The 13181-nt window shown below is 43.2% G+C and overlaps 1 protein-coding gene across 1 annotated transcript in view; it reads right to left on the reverse strand.

Moving 5' to 3' along the window:
* LOC126272606 (integrin alpha-PS4-like) overlaps nt 1–13181 on the reverse strand; it is a 493607-nt gene that overhangs the window by 160102 nt on the left and 320324 nt on the right. Inside the window, exons 19-20 of the mRNA XM_049975549.1 lie at nt 9418–9531; nt 5541–5636 (exon numbers count right to left, since the gene is read on the reverse strand). Of these exons, the coding sequence (XP_049831506.1) occupies nt 5541–5636; nt 9418–9531 (210 nt within the window). The remainder of the gene's footprint in view (nt 1–5540; nt 5637–9417; nt 9532–13181) is intronic.

Here is a 13181-nt window from a genome sequence, read left to right on the forward strand (position 1 = left end):
CTACTTCTTCAAGACTCCATAGAAATCCACTACTTCCGTGTGCATTTTCCTTTACTGCTCGGACTTTGAGAAAAGAAAAGAAAACTGTAATTGCTGTTGTGATGAATGATCAGGACTGTCTTTATGAGAACAGTTTTTGCTTTTGACCAACATTGCATCAATAAGTGTGTGCATTTGATATCTTTGTTATTGTAATTATGAAAAATTTTATCAAATCATTATTGGCCACTGCCCAAAACAATTTATAAATTTTTTTGTGGGGAGCATTGGGGCTATGTAAGTAGGCTGTTTAGGTTTTTATGTTGGTAACGCCACGTAGCGCTCTACATGAAAATCACCGACTGTGCTGTGTGCAGTCTGTGGCTGGTTTGCATTGTTGGAATATTTGCTATTGTAGTGTTGGGCAGTTGGGTGTGAACAGCGCATAGCGTTGCGCAGTTGGAGGTGAGCCACCAGCAGTGGTGGATGTGGGGAGAGAGATGGCAGAATTTTGAGAGCGGACGATCTGGACGTGTGTCCATCAGAAAGAGTAAATTTGTAATACTGGATATCATGAAATGAGTAATTTTTGTGAGGTAAGTGATTCATGAAAGGTGTAGGTTATTGTTAGTCAGGGTCATTCTTTTGTAGGGATTATTGAAAGTCAGATTTCGTTGCGCTAAAAATATTATGTGTCAGTTTAGTGTTGATCAGAATAAGTAAAGAGAGAAATGTCTGAGTACGTTCAGTCCTGCTCAGCTGTTTGAAAATCAAATAACGTAAGAGGTTTACAAGCACAGTAATTCACTAATTTTCCTAAGAGGCGATTTCATAATGAATAAATCAAAATAAAAAGATGGCCTATTAGTCCTTGCGGACACGCCCAAGGAGTATTTCAGACAAACTTCAGAAATATGTCATTATTAGCGTTCCCGCGATCCGTAAGCTTAAAATATGCTGTATCTGAAGCTGACGGAATGGATTGCAGGCACACTGATAAAGATATTTTTCTGCAATTTGGCTCAATCACTCCTGGGGCATGTCCGCAAGGAGCAGTACGGTAATTTTTTTATTTACTCAGTAGCTATTGAGCAAGACGTGACCGAGCGAACACGACAAAACTACACCTTTGATTCAAACATACGTCAGTTAATTATTAGATCAGATCTATAAAAATACTGTGCTATTACTCCGTGCACAATATGATAGAGATTAAGAAACTAGTATAGTTTCTTTTTTAAAAAAGCCGCTTATTTTATAGATTGACCGAGGACAATCCAAACCGCGACAGCTATTGATCAAGTGTTTAAGCGGGGCGAAAACAAGACTGAGAATTTCACAGTGGACTATTGTCCGAATTTTCGTAGCTAAACGAAAATTGGGAAATGCACAAATGGGGTATCAAACTTTACAGATAACTTTGTTCGTAAACGAAATACTGCAGAAAACGATCGTCTTACGATCCGTAGGCCTGCCAAATAGTTTAACGGCTCGTGACGGTGTTGCAAGGTCATGTAAGCGTTGTAGCATGAAATTCTGAAGATTTAAGGTGAGTTCATTTTTATAAACATATTTTTTGGTAGTAGTTTTTACACTACTGCCAATTGCTTATAGTTATAATACATCACTTTCAAAATTGAAATAGTGATTTTTACAAGCACATAAATTTCAACTTTTGTTGTCGATCTTTTAAACATATAATTCTTCACAGCGCAGTTAATAATTCGTGTTTAATACCTCAATGATTTGAATTCCTTTATCACAGCAATTCATTAAAAGCAGCGCAGTTTTGTACAGTTAATTTTGAAAATACTGATACGCTGTGTTATAGGTTTTTAATTCCAAAAACTGCTCTAAAATGAAAATGTTGCTGTTTAGTTAACGCTGGCAGGACCCGCAACCTAGAGCTCTACACATCCTAACTACGGTCCTGCGTCAGATTACGTCACATCTCTTAAGGAAGAAAGGGAATGCAACCTCGAAAAGGACCATTTAGGGAAAAAAAATACAGTGGTCTTCAAACCAGTATCTGGATGTTTCATTACTCGTCCCGAAAAAGAGCTGATCGAGAGATACAACTCAGTGAGCATAGCCGTACACCTGCATGCAGGACATGGGCATCCGAAACAAAATGCGAGGCACACTGATTTAGATATTGCAATATGCCTGAATCATTAAAGGCAAAAGTCAACATAATTCCTTTAAAAAGTCCGCTGTCGATTTCCTTTTCCCCCTTGTCCATATCGAGATGGTGACCAATCTACAGACAGCAAAAAAGGTTTTACATCTCCTCGGCTCCGAAAGTTCCAGAACCTGTACAAAAAATTGGGATAGTGATCAACATAAACATCATTTCTGCTCTTTTTATTGCTTATGAAAACCACCATACAGAGAGATCTTCAGAAGTGGTGGTTCATATTGCTGTACACACCGGTACCTGTAATACCCAGTAGCACGTCCTCTTGCATTGCTGCATGCCTCTATTCGTCGTGACATACTATCCACAAGTTCATCAAGTCCAGATTGTCCCATAGTGCTTAGAGCTATTTGAACCATTTTGAACCTCAAAGTGCTTGTTGGGTCACGTCATCCATAAACAGCCCTTTTTAATCTATCCCAGGCATGTTCGATAGGCTTCATGTCTCGGTAACATGCTGGACACTCTATACGAGTGATGTCGTTATCCTGAAGGAAGTCGTTCACAAGATGTGCACGATGGCGGGAGCCGCCAATTGTCGTCCATGAAGACGAATGCCTCGGCATTATGCTGCAAGTATGGTTGCACTATCGGTCGGTGGTCGGCATTCACGTATCTTACAGCCGTTACTGTGCCTTCCATGACCACGAGCGGCGTACGTCGGCCCCACGTAATGCCACCCCAAAACAGCAGGGAACCTCCACCTTGCTACACTCGCTGGACACTGTGTCTGAGGTGTTCAGCCTGGTCGGGTTCCCTCTACAAGTCTCCGACAATTGTCTGGTTGAAGGCATATGTTACACTCATCGGTGAAGAGAACGTGATGATAATTCTGAGCGGTCCATTAGGCATGCTGTTGGGCACATCTTTACCTCGCAGCATGTTGTCGTAGTTGCAAACATGGATCTCGCCATGGACGTCGGGAGTGAAGTTGCGCATCATGCAGCCTACTGCGCACAGTTTGAGTCGTAACACGACGTCCTGTGGCTGCACGAACCACAATCACAGGTAGCGGTCATCCACTGCAGCAGTAGCCCTTGCGCGGCCTGAGCGAGGCGTGTCATCGACAGTTCCTATCTCTCTGTATCTCCTCCATGTCCGAACAACATCGTGTTGGTTCACTCCGAGACGCCTGGACACCTTCCTTGTTGAGAGCCCTTCCTGGCACAAAGTAACAATGCGGACGCGATCGGTATTGACTGTCTAGGCATGGTTGAACTGCAGACAACACGGGCCTCCTTCCTGGTGGAATGACTGGAACTGATAGGCTGTCGGAGCCAATCTGTCAAATAGGCGCTACTTATGCATGGTTGTTTACATCTTTGGGCGGGTTTAGTGACATCTCTGAACAGCCAAAAGGACTGTGTCTGTGATACAGTATCCACAGTCAACATCTATTTTCAGGAGTTCAGGGAACTGGGGTGATGCAAAACTTTTTGATGTGTGTGTATATAGCAAAGGACTCTGACTTATTTGCATGATGCCTATCGCTTGCGACACCGTTGTAAATTGAAAGTTAAGTATTGTCAGCCTTCTTTTTTTGGAATAAAAACTATTAATGTGATTTGCTTGAATTGTTGTATAGCATTCCGAGACCGCAACATCCTTTAGGCACACTATACGAGACGAGTGGGCAGGTCACCACATATACAATTTGTAGATTTTGTGAAGGTTTTTGAGAATGTTGACTGGAATACACACTTTACATTTCAGAATGTAGCAGGAGTAAAATGCAGGGAAAGGAAGGTTACAGAAACCACACTGAAGTCACATGAGTCAAAGGGCATGAAAGGGAAGCAGTGGTTGAGAAAGAAGTGAGAGGGGATTTTAGCCCATCCACGATGTTATTCGGAGTGTACTTTGAGCGGCCTGTGAAAGAAAACAAGGAGATTTGGAAACGGAATTAAAAGTCAGGAAGAAGAAATAAAAGCTTTGACGTTTGCGGATAGCGTTGAAATTCTATCAGAGACATCTTTGGACTTTGAAATGCAGTTGAACCGGAATGTACAGTGTCTTGAAAGGAAGATGCAAAACGAAAGTGTACAAAAGCAAAACAATGTTAATGGAATGTAGTCCTATTAATTCAAGAGATGCTGAAGGATCTGGATTAGGAAATAAGCTACTAGAGGTAATAGAAAAGTTTTGCTATTTCAGCAGCAAAATAACTGATGATGGGTAAAGTTGCGAGGATATGAAGTGTAGACTAGCAGTGGCAAAAGAAGCGTTCCAGAAGAAGAGAAATTTGTTAAAATCGGGTATAAATTTAAATGTTAGGATGTCTATTCTGAAGGTATTATCTGGATTGTAGCCTTGTACAAAAGTGAAATGTGGACGATAAGCAGTTCAGACAAGAAAAGAATATAAATTTTTGAAATATTGTGCTAAAGAAGTCTGCTGAACTCTATATGGGCAGATCGAGTAACTAATGAGGAGGTACTGAATGGAAATGGGGAGAAAAGAAATTTGTGGCATAACTTGAGCAAAAAAAAAAGACGGATCAGTTGATAAGACACATTCTGAGACAATAAGAGTTCGGCAGTTTTGTATTAGAAGGAATTCTGTTTGGAAGGGAATAGCGGGTGCGAATTGCAGAGGGAAATCAAGAGACGAGTACAGTAAGCAGGTTAAAACTGCTGTGGATTGCAGTAGTTATTCGGAGATGAAGAGGCTTGCACAGGATAGAGTAGCATGGATTGCTGGACACCAACAAACCTGTCCTACTAAATTAAATTACATTCCACGTGACGTAACGGAGGCACGGCTAGGCCTTTGTAACTGCCAGACTGTAGTCCTTATTCAGACGATACCTGCTCATTACTTAACTGATACCATCAGCAATTACTTCGATGACCACAACAGTTGAGTCCCATAGTGCTCAGAGCCATTTGAACCATTTGAACTCCGTCGATGCTGTCTCAAATGTCAGAAGGATTCAAGTCTTTTTCCCACTTTTTATTGTATTATGCCGTTGTTGTGATGTTATTTTATGTCTTATGACCCTTTGTACTTTTATGAGTAATACTACCCACTGACCGAAAGTGAGCGCAACATGAAGTAAATGCGACTTAGACTGCTTTTTACAATCAAGGTATAGTAGCCCCTGCAGTTCCGCAGCAACTTTTAAAAATACACATGGGGAAGGGTTGGGAAAGAAAGCTATTTTGGCCCACTTTTTAGAAGTGAGGAACTGGGAAGAAACGAGGAAAGAGCAAAACTACAAAAAATCTAAACCTGCATGGTCAGACGCTGATTTTGCATACATAAGAATCCGTCGTGTCTACCCCCTTGGTTCCTCTCCGGACATCGAAAGCTGTTTTATGGAAGAAATTTGGTATTTTTCCATACTACTAAGAATTGGTCTCACCTGAGAGATCCAGCCCGGTGACTCCTGCGAAGATGGCGCATCGCTCGTCGGAGAACCAGATGAGGTGGCGCACGTCACCTTGTTTGGCGTGCTCGTCTGTTGGAGAAAGCAAGAACTGTAAATGAAGTGTCTGTGTACAGCAAAATGCCTCTGATATGAAAGGAAATGCTGGAAGCAAAGAGCAATGAATTAAAGAAATCATAACTAAAAATTTGGAAGAAGTGGAAGATTTATTTTGACTAAATTTTTATACCCTTTCCATCATCTTTCAACATTGCGGTAGGAGTACATTCATGGCAACTGAACACGGACATACTTGATCAATCGAATCTGTTGCGTTGGAAAACTACGTAGTGGTACATACATTATCTGATTATCTAATCAAAAGTTACCGAATACCTACACTACGTGATCAAAAGTATCAGGACACCTCCAAAAACATACGTTTTTCATATCAGGTGCACTGCGCTGCCACCTACTTCCAGGTACTTCTTAACCTCAGTAGTCATTAGACATAGTGAGAGAGCAGAATGGAGCGCTCCGCGGAACTCACGGACTTCGAACGTGGTCACGTGATTGGGTGTCACCTATGTTGTACGTCTGTACGCGAGATTTTCACACTTCTCAACATCCCTAGGTCCACTGTTTCCGATGTGATAGTGAAGTGGAAACGTGAAGGAACACGTACAGCACAAAAGCGTACAGGCCGACCTCGTTTCTTCACTGACAGAGACGGCCGAAAGTTGAAGTAATGTGTAACAGGCAACATCTATCCAGACCATCACACAGGAATTCCAAACTGCAGCAGTATCCACTGCAAGTACTATGACAGATAAGCGAGAGCTAGATTTCATGGTCGAGCGGCTGCTCAGAAGCCACACATCACGCCGGTAAATGCTAAACGACGGCTCGCTTGGTGTAACGCGCGTAAACATTGGACGATTGAACATTGGAGAAACGTTGTGTGGAGTGACAAATCAAGGTACGAAGTCTGGCGATCCGATGTCAGGGTATGGGTAGGGCGAAAGCGCGGTGAACCTCATCTGCCAGCGTGTGTAGTGCCAACAGCAAAATTCGGAGGCGGTGGTGTTATAGTGTGGTCGTGGTTTTCATGTAGGGGGCTTACACCCCTTGTTGTTTTGCGTGGCACTATCACAGCACAGACCTATATTGATGTTTTAAGCATCTTGTTGCTTCCCACAGTTTAAGAGGAATTCGGGATGTTGATTGCATCTTTCAATACTATTGAGCACCTACTCATAATGCACGGCTTTTGGTGGAGTGGTTACACGACAGTAACATTGCTGTACTGGACTGGCCTGCAGAGAGTCCTGACCTGAATCCTATAGAATACCAGTGGGATGTTTTGGGACGCCGACTTCGTGCCAGGCCTCACCGACCGACATCGATATCTCTCCTTAGTGCAGCAGTCCGTGAAGACTGCGCTGCCATTCGCCACGAAACCTTACAGCACCTGATTGAACGTATGCCTGCGGGAGTGGAAGCTGTCATCAAGGCTAAGGGTGGACCCGGTGGAGGGCACCACGAACGTGTAAGTCATTTTCAGCCAGGTGTCCGGATGCTTTTGATCATATAGTGTATTAGAGGACATTAATATGGGGTGTATCCACCCTTCACTCTTATGACGATTTCAACTCTGCTAGGGACGCTTTCAGTGCGGTTTCTGAATGTCTGTGGAGAAATGGCTGTCCATTGTACCTCAAGAGAGACGAGAGATGGCAGTGATGCTGAACGCTGTGATCTGGATAGAAGTCAGAGAGTAGCGTGATCAGTATCTCCAAAATACTAGTGTCCGGTCAGCCCATGTCCAGTGGCGTCGCTGTTTGCACTGAAGAGTCGCCCAGCACTTACTACAGAAATGTGTGGCTTATGAGCTGCTCTACAGTGTGTGTCATTCTTTTTAACTCCCTACGTGCAGTCATTTTGCTAGCTGGGCTGCTGGCAGCACATTGGAACTCACGAGTGCCTCCCGCTGGTTTCAGCCACCCTGTGGAGTACTCGACGGTCCCGGCCGGTCACTAAACGGAGTCTGCCTGGCCTTGGTTTAGGTGTGTTTGTTTCTTCGCGTTTCCACTTCGTAATCACATCATCAACTGTCGACTTGGGCAGTTTTGGAGGGGTTGAAAAATCCTTGATGAATTTGTTACTCAGGTGAAGTCACTGAGCTCTACTGGCCCATCCATTCCGCTGTTACTGCTTCTCTCCTGGTGACACAGTACTACCGTCTCCTTTTGTTCCGGCAGGTCCGCTTCTCGTGACAGCTAGTGGCCAATTTCAAATTACTTTAGGCTGTCCACATTCTACTGATCAGGTGGTTTATAAGCATAATTTGTGTACGAAACGTATGTTTCAACTGATTCAGTTTGTACAAAAAAGAAAAAAGACTTTCCGGCACACTGACTTTGGTGGTCCTGGGTAGGGAGACGATAACAATCGTCGATTATGTGTCCACGGAGTTAGCCGCTATTCGCCATTCATGACTTTTTCGAAGAAGATAAATACGAGTCACATTAACTTACAGTCTTGTGTGTTGCAGCAGGATGTAGTACCAACAACCCGAACGAATGTACAGATAAAAATTTCCCAACAAGCTTCAAAAGAGTGGAATCTTAAAGTCACAGAAAGTTGGAACTGATATCAAAGAAGAGAAAAGAATTCGCGCAGCATAATTTGAGATGCTCGATCTTGTGCAAAAAGCGCCACCTGTAAGTATACATAAGATTTTCCGCGGAGTACACATTTCGAAAAGCGCTATGTGGAAATTCTGACCTGCTCATAATACCTGACAAACAGGGCCATGAGTCAGACCAGCATTGAATCTGTGCGGCGGATTAACGACCGTTTCGCACGCTCGATTAGCCGAACGCTGTTCTGCTCCCCACGTACTGTCTCAGGAAATGCGATAGAAAAACGCTTAAAATACGATCACATACAGAACACACAAATGGTGCACACGACTCTCCTTGGCAAATCCTCAAACAGTGGACTGTGTACTAGACAGGATAAACGCTAGGGAAAAAGACTGTTTGGAGAGTTTTGCTAGATCAGCAATTACGTGTCCGTCATTGACAAAAAGTATTGGAACTGGGACAAAAGTAATTTCAATGTGGAGTTCACGTCATTCAACCGACGGACTGCCCATCACTGCACTCCTATTGACAACATCTTACTGTTTTTATTGTCCACTTATGACACCTGTTTCAGCAGCGATTGGTCTTACGTGGTCGAAAATTTGATAAATATTTATTTCTGATTGTTGGTAATCTGTATCAAAATTCGAGTCTTTCTTTGTCTGTATTATTTTGGCATACCCCAGCATCAAATTGGGGTGCCCGCAAGATTTCTAATACCTACGGAGGTATCGCTCGATCACATTCATTGGAAATGTCATTCACCATAGCACTTTACACACCAGTACAGTTTAAACAAGCATCTTTGATTTTCCTGAACTTACCGATTCACTAGCGCGCCGCAAGTTCTACAATTACGACAGAAGCATCCGGAAAGGATTTACTTCTCAGTTCCCTTGAACATCAGTGAGCTGGCTATTTGAATCGATGTGAATTAGTGGTCAGAGAATCAGAAACACGTCATAGGTGTCTTTATCTTGAGGTCATGGCGTGGAGAGACACACATTATTCACAAAAATAATCATTATGAAACAGTCAGTTTTCCATTTTAACTTGTTTACTTATCCGAGAACTGTTCACGTCCCGGTATGTTTTACTTAGTACTTCTGTTTTGTCTCTTAGAAAGGCCTGGTAAATAATCGCAAGTTCTTTACCGACGTTTCAACATAGGAGAGAGAATTCCACGGAGGTACAAGAGGGTAAGTCTGGTCAGGGCTCATTATTACCTTCGGCGTTTCGTAGTGGATCCCACCGTACTGCCGGCCTTCATAGTCAAGCCCCAGAGGTAAATGCAAGCTGAAGTTGAAACTCTGCAGACGGTACGCGCCAGCGTTAATAACCTGTTGACAAATGAATTACAGATTCACTTCATGTATTGAAATCACATATGCAGTCCGCAGCTTCAATTTACAGATGGTAAAGAATTAAACTCCGTACATTACCATTACATACACATACGAATAAAACAGCCAGGCGTATACACAACACTGAACACCCAATAATAGGACTAAATCAAAAGCAGATACGAGCACATCATTCCGAAAGATTTAAAAAAAAAAAAAGATTTGTTGAAATAGCTACAATTTATTACAACAGACACAGTTTGTTCAAAGGCTTTTAAAATATCATTGGAAGAACGTGAAATGCCTAAACAAAGAAAATATGCTGGAAGAAGAGCAACTAACGTGGAGAAAAATTATTAAATAGCTACTCGTATAACAGCGTTTAGATTATCTTTATATGTGAATTAAAATGTTCTTATAGTTCAAACGCATGTGCCAAAAACGAATCATGTCAACAAACAAGCTGTCGACGTCAATGAGAAAATAGAGACAAAGTGAAGTGGTACAATGATGAAAATACTGGATCTGCACTACGGAACAGCAGCCTGATTAATGTTTTCTGAATTTCCCACATTACGTCAGGTGAATGCCGCTACAGTTCCTTCAGCAGTGCTCTGTAATTCACACTTAAAATGTTTGGCAGAGGGTGCATAGGAAACTTTCAAACTTAATTTCTACCGCACCACTCTTGAATAGCACACAGGAAAAGTGAACACCTTAGTCTTTCCGTGAGAGCTCTGCTTTGAGTTATTTTATCACGATCGTCATTTATTCCCGCGTAGGAGTAGTCAACAAAATACTGTTCCATTCGAGCTAGTGCTTTGTACTCGGTGGTATGATAAACAACCCCTCTTATACTAAGGAAGTAGAGGCAACGCCCTATCAACCACACAGTATGTCACGTTGTCGCAGGTGTTGTACTCGTAGTTAGTTTTTGTAACGGCAGCCCACATTAAATTTAACATCAATGAGAAGAATGTGATTATGTGGGGCTATACTACAAATTAAGGCGCCTTATACGGTACGTAAATTTATCTGTGAAAGCTTTTAACTATTTCACTCTCAATGTCATCTACACGTCGTGCTAGCACTTTCATGGTAATTGTGTTCATTTTGGCAGAGGTGCTAATGATGAGCTACATCATGTGGTCAAAAGTACCCAGACACCCCCAAAACCACACGTTTTTCATATTAGGTGCATTGTTCTGCCATCTGCTCCCAAGTACTCCATATCAGCGACCTCAGCAGTCATTACACATCGTGAGAGAACAGAATGGGGCGCTCTGCAGACTTCGAGCGTGGTCAGGTAACTGGGTGTCACTTGTATCAGGCCGGCCGCGGTGGTCTCGCGGTTCTAGGCGCGCAGTCCGGAGCCGTGCGACTGCTACGGTCGCAGGTTCGAATCCTGCCTCGGGCATGGATGTGTGTGATGTCCTTAGGTTAGGTAAGTTTAAGTAGTTCTAAGTTCTAGGGGACTGATGACCACAGCAGTTGAGTCCCATACTGTTCAGAGCCATTTTTGAACTTGTATCAGACGTCTGTACGCGAGATATCCACACTGCTAAACACCCCTAGGTCCACTTCTTCCAATGTGATAGCGAAGTGGAGACGTGAAGGGGCACGTACAGCACACAAGCTTAAAGGCTGTCCTCGTCTGTTGACTGACAGAGACGGCCGACAGTTGAAGAGGGCCCTAATATGTAATAGGCAGACGTCTATACAGACCATCACACAGGAATCCCAAACTGCATTAGGGTCCACTGCAAGTACTATGACAGTCAGGCGTGAGGTGAGAAAACTTATATTTCATGGTCGAGAAAATGCTCACAAGCCACACGTTACGCCGGTAAATTCCAAACGACGCCTCGCTTGGCGTAAGGAACATAAACATTGGACGATTGAACAGTGGAAAAACGTTGTGTCGGGTGACGAATACGGTACACAATGTGGCGATCCGATGGCAGGGTTTGGGTATGGAGAATTCCCAGTGAACGTCATCTGCCAGCGTGTACAGTACGTACAGTAAAATTCGGAGGCGGTGGTGTTATGGTGTGGTTGTGCTTTTTATGGAGGGGGCTTGCACCCCTTGTTTGCACTATAGCAGCTTAGGCTTACATTGGTGTTTTAAGTACCTTCTTGCTCCCCACTGATGAAGAACAATTCGGCGATGGCGACTGCATCTTTCAACACGATCAAGCACCTGTACATAAAGCACTGTCTATGACAGAGTGGTTACAAATATAACGACTCGGCCACCCCGGCCGGCAAAACAGTCTTTTGCGAACAGTACAGTCCAATGCATTTCATCTTGTCCACATTTCTTTTGATCAACAGTTTAATGGTAATGACTACCAAACTCGGTTACAGAGCAAGGAATGATGTCAACGAGAACTGCAACATGATGCGGCGCTTCTATTCAAAACTTTTTTACAGGGTAAACATCGTTTACAAAACAACGTCAGTTTAATCTTCTGGTAATTTAAAAATCCATGCTGACTGAGAGAAGTGGAGAAACAGCTACTTTGATCTGTTAAAGTGTTTTGCGTGCATTTCAAAAATCGCAACGTTGGTCTCTGTTTTACTGATGAGACTCTAAATGACCACAGGTGTCCCTAACAGATATGCGGCAGTTATTGAATATCTCACAAGACATAAGACTATCCATATGGTACCAGCGTTCCTGGTTTACCACCCATTCCTCACAAAACATTTGGGGACTGTCGGTTCGGTCGTTTGGAAAACAAAACGGCATATCGCCTCCGTGCAGAAAACTGAAACAAGAGCCTGAGAAGAAACGTCGACGTCTCTCAAACACCTGAAACGACGTATTATGTGGGGTATGCTGCGATACGTTTCTGTGGGCAGTATCGTCCATGTGGTATCGATTGGTAGTATGCATCCATGATCTAGGTCAACATTTCTAGCATTTGATATGACTGATAATAATGATCACACGAACCTTCACTAGTAGGACAAACTTCTGTGAGTTTTTTCCGCTTGACGACATGATAGTGGTCTGCGGCGTTATTGTTTTGTTACTATTTGATGAATTTCCACTTATCTGGTCTTTCCAATTCCACGGAAAACATATAGTTAGATTAAATGAAGTCAATGTCACAATTCGTTACTACACGAAGTCGCACAAGAAACTCTGAGAACGTCTTATTTCTTTGGATTCTTAGGTGGCTAAAATCACCAGATTACTTGTTTCGGGCATACACTATGTGATCAAAAGTATCCGGACACCTGGCTGAAAATGAATTACAAGTTCGTGGTGCCGTCCATCGGTAATGCTGGAATTCAATATGGTGCTGACCCACCCTTAGCCTTGATGACAGCTTCTACTCCCGCAGTCATACGTTCAACCAGGATGACAGCTGCCACTACACCAGGCATACGTTCAACCAGATGCTGGAAGGTTTCTAGGGGAATGGTAGCCCATTCTTCACGGAGTGGTACACTGTGGAGAGGTATCGATGTCGGTGAGACCTGGCACGAAGTCGGCGTTCCAATACATTCCAAAGGTGTGCAATTGGATTCAGGTCACGACTCTGTGCAGACCAGTTCATTACAGGGAATATATGGTCGTGTAACCACTCCGCTGGCTTGCGTGGCCGAGCGGTTCTAGGCGCTACAGTCTGGAACCG

This window comes from Schistocerca gregaria, chromosome 5 (assembly GCF_023897955.1).
Source record: "Schistocerca gregaria isolate iqSchGreg1 chromosome 5, iqSchGreg1.2, whole genome shotgun sequence".
Taxonomy (NCBI): Eukaryota; Metazoa; Arthropoda; class Insecta; order Orthoptera; family Acrididae; genus Schistocerca; species Schistocerca gregaria.